The sequence below is a fragment of the Hirundo rustica genome, chromosome 4 (genome assembly GCF_015227805.2).
Source record: "Hirundo rustica isolate bHirRus1 chromosome 4, bHirRus1.pri.v3, whole genome shotgun sequence".
Classification (NCBI taxonomy): domain Eukaryota; kingdom Metazoa; phylum Chordata; class Aves; order Passeriformes; family Hirundinidae; genus Hirundo; species Hirundo rustica.
The window spans coordinates 13,349,048-13,355,785 of NC_053453.1; the positions used below are offsets into that span (position 1 = coordinate 13,349,048).

At 40.4% G+C, this 6,738-nt stretch overlaps 1 protein-coding gene across 1 annotated transcript; it reads right to left on the bottom strand.

The window, feature by feature from the left end:
- Positions 1–764: 764 nt before the first annotated feature.
- SYPL1 (synaptophysin like 1) lies at positions 765–6,206 on the bottom strand. The gene is made up of 5 exons (XM_040062405.1): positions 6,050–6,206; positions 5,214–5,332; positions 3,867–4,071; positions 2,837–3,025; positions 765–1,990 (listed from the first exon to the last, which is right to left on the bottom strand). Exons 1-5 carry the CDS (start codon positions 6,119–6,121, stop codon positions 1,874–1,876), a joined length of 702 nt encoding a protein of 233 aa, XP_039918339.1. The 5' UTR covers positions 6,122–6,206; the 3' UTR covers positions 765–1,873.
- Positions 6,207–6,738: the final 532 nt, after the last annotated feature.

Genomic DNA, 6,738 nt, shown 5'->3' on the forward strand with positions numbered 1-6,738 from the left:
CTTTAGAAAACAAGGGATGTCTTTTTGATTGTGTATGAAATTCAAGATTTTGGTGAAACAGTAATTGAGCTAGGCTTTCCAACTCTGTTTCCCTTGTTGGCAAGTGAATAGCAATGAATAAGACCTATACTGATCTAATCATTACTGTTCTTGTGTGTGCAAAAATACTCATTATTGCCATTTTATAACTAGGCCACACCAATCAATGACTAACAAGTCTGTTTCTGACAAAGTAGATAAGCACATAAGAAATAGACAGGACCATAGTTCTGTTGAAAATATTAAATATTAATAAAACAATAATTTAGCCACATCATATGTGGCCTTAAATCCCAAAGAATGAAAAACCTAATGAATGTATATTTACCATATTTTTTCCTAAAATGTGTTTCATTATAAAACTCCTATTTTCATTTTGTCTTAAATAAACCTGCACAGCGATGCAAACAAGAGAAAACTGCACTTACTATGTCTTCCAAAAGGCAATTCAAATGAAATTCTGGATAGTTATAAGTAATAAAAGCCCCTGCTCTTAACTGACAGAGAAGTGCTGAGCATCACTAGGCAGCAGTAGCCTGCAGGAGTGATATGTAGTCCTCGTCACAAAAAAACCCCACCACAGGGCCCCAGTGCAAAAGCCCCTCCTGTAGCACAAGGGACTCCTCCAGCCAACACGGGCAGCCACAGCTGAAGCCATGACCCAGCAGATACAAGCCAATGCATCTGCATCCACTGCTGCAGCAGTAAGGACCCAAGGCACATCCTTTCAGCAGCAGTCATACTGACTTTATTATACTCTTTGAGACTACAGTTTACTATGAGAAAGTCAATAGCTCTGGCACACCAAACAATTACAATTTCTATTATATACACACTATTATGTCTATTTTCATCACAAACAGTTAAAGCAAACCCAAAACAACTGAATAGCTTTCACATTAGGTTTGTCAAAATATTTGTTCTGGGTGATTCCCAGGGAGCCAGACACCTTAATAAAGGAGTCTACATAAGAAGACCCAAATATCGCTCCCAATGAATGAGTTGAACATCAACAAAGAATTTGTCATGTTCAGACATCTCCCCTCATATCCTTTCACACACAACTTTTGTTCATGCACCTCAAAAGCAATAGAAGTGTAATCAGTAGCAGAATGTATCAACCTCGATTTCTACAGTATTTGTGTTTTGGGCCATGCTTAATTTTTCCTCCCTCCCCACCTTGAAGTATTTAAATCATCTATTTCTCCCCTGTACAAGCCCTCATATCAGTGAGACTAGAAGCTATGAACTCATTCAACAACTTTCCTTGTTCAGAGGTTGTCCCAAGCCATTAAGCAGTAACAAAATATTAAACACAGAAGTAACATCCTTCCTGACAAGGCAGCAGCAGATCTGATACAATGATGTGAAAAGAGAATCTGGAAACCTACACATCTTGGCTACAACTTTGACAGAGCTATGAATTCTGCTCAGGGGATTTTTGCAAGGTATAAGTGATAGGAAGAAACTAATTTTTTTCACCTGCCCTGGATGAATTTACTTTCCATTTTTTTTCAGAGGAGACTTGCAGTAATAGCCCAGATACAGTTGCTTCTCAGCCATCCATCCTCTAAGGCTAATTTAAGAACCAGAAAGAGTAAGCATCCAGAGAACCTCTTCATTTCACTCTTCAAAAACTGTAATATAATGCTGCACAGCCTTGAAAGACACAATACATTTCATGATAGTTAAACACTTCAGTTGGAGTACACAAGATCATCTGTGAAACCACAGTACAAAATAGAAGATTGTATGAATTATCAGATATTATTGAAATGAATCCTAAGGGCTCCATGCTCTTGGTATGGTGATGTGAAAGTGGAAGCACTTATTTTTATACCCTTTCAGTTGGACTTTCAGAAATTCTGTTCCATTGGTTGTGCAAGTTGGTGTCCTTGTATACAAGCCAAACATTTCCTGCCCATAAAGTCATATTAACCAAGCCGAACACCTGTAGGGTAAAGAAAAAAGTGAGGGGGGGGTAACATTAAATTTGTTGTGTTTGATTGAGTTTTATTTTTCTATTTTTAAAACAACCCAAAATGTCTTTTCAAGGCAAGCCAGAAGCAAACACTATCTTTGGCACCCCTTTCACTTGGACAAGGCATTTCCACACTCTTCAGAGTAATAAAATCTATTTAATGGCATTCTTTGTAGACCAGATAGTCAAACTCGCTCTACACTTTGCACAGATTTAGACAAATTCTTGTCAGTCGCTGAGCACTCCCAGACCAAATGACTAATTATTGTTGGGCCAATGAATAACAGCCTGAGTTTGGAAAAGCAGGATTCACTAGGACGATCATACAATAAGCCTAGTTTGCTCTGCTGCGAGGTGTTCTTTGAATGAACATGAGCTTCAAACCATTATGTTACAAGGAACCTCAATTTGATGAGTAAAAATGCTCACAGTTGAGTAAAAAGCTAGGTTCATCACCAGCACAGAATCTCCTCCTTACTTATATCAGTCATCAAACCACTTGGGTGGCTCAGTAAGATATTTTAAGTTGCTCTTGGCTAAAGGCATAAATAGACACTCATGCGTTAAATGTAACGGCTCTAGTGGAACATCCTGCAAGTTGTTGCACTTTATTTTCTCTAGAAGAAAACTAGTTTCCTCCAAGAACTTATTTGCTCAGAGTTTTACCACAGTATAAATGGACAAGAGTGACAAATAACCCATAAAGAAATCTTAACACAGAGCAACACATGCAATCGGTAGAACAGGACTCTCAGGTACAATTTGTTGTTTTCCAACACATTTACTGTACACCCATATGGTGGAAGGCATACATACCACAGACACATTCAGAACTCCCATGCTGGTCACAGAAAGGAAGTGGCAAGTAGTTCCTGGGGCTTTGCAAGATTCAATTCCTGGAATAATGCTGGCTCCTGTGGACACCTTGATGTCAGCAAGTGCCTTTGCCCAAACAAAAGTACTGACCAGCCACAGAAAGGCTGTCAAGACACTGATTGTCAAGTCCTGCACAAGAGAAATACCCATTAATAGGAAAAAAACCCCTGTAGGATTATACATGAGAGCAAGGCAGAGACAGTATCAATTATATCACCAAGATAACTGCATCAGTGCTAATGATCACAAGCAAATTTAGTCATTAACAATTTTATAGTTACAACTCAATGTTGATAACCAACTACAAAACTGCGTGCTTGATAGATGCAAAAGACCATCTTAAACTAAGAAACCTGTTTACAAAATCTGATACCTATTTTATGAGAATTTGAGCCAAAGTTAAGTAAAGTGAGGGGGATGAGAGAATTATGAGAATTTGAGCCAAAGTTAAGTACAGTGAGGGGGATGAGAGAAGGGCAGAGGACTTTAATCTGGATGGCCAATAGGCTAAAATTTGGCTTGAAAGGTAATAAGTCGATTTTTAAAAGCACCTTACAAAATCCCTCATTCAGAGCATCAATATTGAAATTCACAAAGTAAATATTTCCCTCTGCCAGTTGCTGCAGGTGCTCTATAAAGAGAAAGTTTTCAGATTAAGAGAGGAGATCCCACCTCTGGAACAATTGTATACTCAAATACACGATATAGAAGTTCTGGTGAAGGTACTGTTCGCTGGAAAGAGTGAAAGTTTGTTCCTCTGCTTCAATAACTGCATAAGATGTGATGCCATAGATGGCCAAGGGCCTTGGATCCCTTTTCTGCTTGAGTGCTGTAGGGATCAGTCTGAGATACTTGTGTTCACACTCCATTTAACTTTTGTAAATACTGGCTATTCACCAATTATTCCTGCATTAGCAATATTTCTCATTCTTTCAAAGTAAAAACATTAAAATATCTTAGTATTACTTACAGTTACTGGAAACTTGTTATATTGCTGATACACATGATAATATCCAATATATACCACAAGGGCAGTAATACAGTAGAGGAACACCAATGCTGCCAGTGTAACAAAGAAATGTGCAGAAGAAGAGAAGTCGCCCGCGAGGTAGACATCAGTCCAAGTATCACCACAGCCTTTTGGGTCTGGTGCACTAAATACAACTGTATTCAACCTGTGAAGATTATATCCATGCAGTTAGAGTTTGCTATACAATGGGAGCTCCATATATTTATACTCCATACTTCACACCACTTCAGCATTCTGATCATATAAGTTTATGCTGAAAGACACACTATAGATATATATAAATAATCCATTATGCAACACAAAGGTTTGTCAAGTTGTCTGAAGATTGTACCCAATCCTACATTAAGATATACCATAGTACCTTCAGGAGAAGGATCCTAATCACATCTTTTGAGCCTTTGAACAAAAATTTCCCAATTTGGAAGCAGACTTAGCAACATTGCTTGAGACACTGGTAGTTAAATAAGGTGATCAGAGCTTAAAAGGCATTATAGCTACAAAACCCTCAAGCACAAGATGAGATGAATAAATAAAGCTGTGGGACTAGCATCGATCACTCTGTGACCAGCACAGAATTATTTCAGACCCCACTCTTCCCTCCAAATGCTGTTACAATGTTGGGTCTGTGACCAAGTTCTATACTGTAATGGTTTTTACCAGCTGAATCAATTTTTATATTTATTTATGTTACTATGTTTATTGAACACACATGGAACACCAACCCTGCACTCATTGAAGTTGTGCAGCTGCAAAAGCAGAGAGGAAGCCTTCTTCCTCCAGCTCCAGGAAAGCAGCTTGTCTCTACAAGAATAGTGTGATGACACTGAAATATTTAGGGGTTTTGTACCCAATATTTTCACCAAGATAATGCTGGAGTAGACTGAAAAGAATTTTCCATGCAATCTTTGAACAAAAATAGGATAATGGCACATTCAAAATAATCTTACCTGGACCTCCAAAGCAGCTACAAATTGATGAATAATTAGGCTGTTAAAATGAATTGTGTTTTTGGCTTACTAATTACTATTGATAGCATTCATGCCCTGCTATACTAGAGCTTAAGACAGTCACATAGAGCATAAGAGTCTACTGCCATTTCTACCCACTTCTTTCTACAGGGCACTAGCAACTACAGTGCTTTGAACAATTACAACTAAATATTTCTTATTGCTGCTACAGAGCAAGCCAGAGGTTTCACATCCTCACTTAGGCAGTAAGCACACGTTCATAAGAAGGCAGATAGGGAAAAGGGTAATAAGAGATAATAACTGAAGAGTTAATGCTCACCTGAATGGATAAGCAAAAGCAGCTGTAATTGTTTTGTTTACCACACCTTCGCAGGAAACTAGAAGAGCAGTCTCACCTCGAAAGCCTCCACACGTGGCGAAAGCAAAGATGGCAAGAAGCTAGAGGAATTGATACACAGACACATTAGTGCACACCACCAGAGCTCAAATAAAGCAAACTCAACACTTAGCTGAAATAGCTAAAGACAAGAAACAGCAACAAAGTTAGCAAAGCTGAAGTATGAAGTGACGTCAAGAAGAAAATGTTGAGTTTCTAAAATCCAAAAGCATAAGCAACACTGCTAACCAAAGCTCATTTAAGAGTGCTTTCTGTTTATTTCCAGAAAATTTTCGCACAGGAAGTTTTTGGGAGGCTTGTATTTTGGTTTTTTTTCTTTTTAAATATGTTTACAGCCAGCACAGTATTTCTTGCAGTTGATAAAGGAACTACTCTTACAAGTCTTGCATACACACTAGTATAAATTCAAATAGCTAGAAAGTACATGCTCAGAGTATCACACATCAGCTTGGCTCTCTAAATAGCTCTGTTTTCCCCATTTTTCACTATCCAGATCCTAAGCCCTCAAACATCAGAGCACAAAGAACACAGCAGCACAAGCTGTTCTAACACACTTGTAATTAACACATCAAGTTTATGCCTCTACAGTCCAAGGGTGTGCCTGAGGAGCAGCTCAATGTTGGACACCCAGCACCAGTAACCTGGGGCAGTGTGTGTCAGCCCAGCAGCTCACACCTCCCCCCCAGGCACCCAGCCCAGGCACAGGAGCAAAACAGGCACGGGGCAGCAGAGGAAACAACACCCCCAGATCCACTTACCCATTCAAGGACCTTAACAAAGCCCAGAGGCTCCAGGAGCACGCTGAAGTCCGTCCTCAAGCCCACCATCATGGGAGAGACCAAGGCAGGCAGCAGGAACCAGGACCAACACCAGGCAGCTGCTGCAGCATCCCCGACACTTCCCTTTACAGGAACCCCTTGCCACACCCCCTCACCTGGAGATGGGGATGGACCCACCCACAGACACTCAGCTGGGGCTCTTCAGCCCCAGGCCTTGTCTGGGGGCTGGGGAAACGAGGCAGTGGCTGTCACAAGGGGGAACAACACTGGCCATTTTGTGCAATGAGGCAGCAGTGACTCCTTCCTCCCCCCCTTCCTCACCGCCTTCCTCTTCTCATCACACCCAGCACACTTTGGACAGCCATTTGTCATATTGAGCTGGATGATTTGATGGCAAGCAAGGCACAGGCACCTGACAACCCATGTGCTTGCCAAAATCTCATTGACTACCTTTGACTATTTAAGCTTTAATTGTTGTCTGTAATTGAACTTTGTTGCTGATATGCTAATCATCAATAAAAGTGAAGAGCTAAAACTCATGCTGAAGAAGGTTTGAGGACTGTCAGAGGGGCTGCCCTCTTCCCTATTCCCTGGACAGAGACCATGGAGAGCCAAGGTGGGCACAGCACTCACTGCCACTTTCCTGGCTTGGATTCAAGATCCTGTAG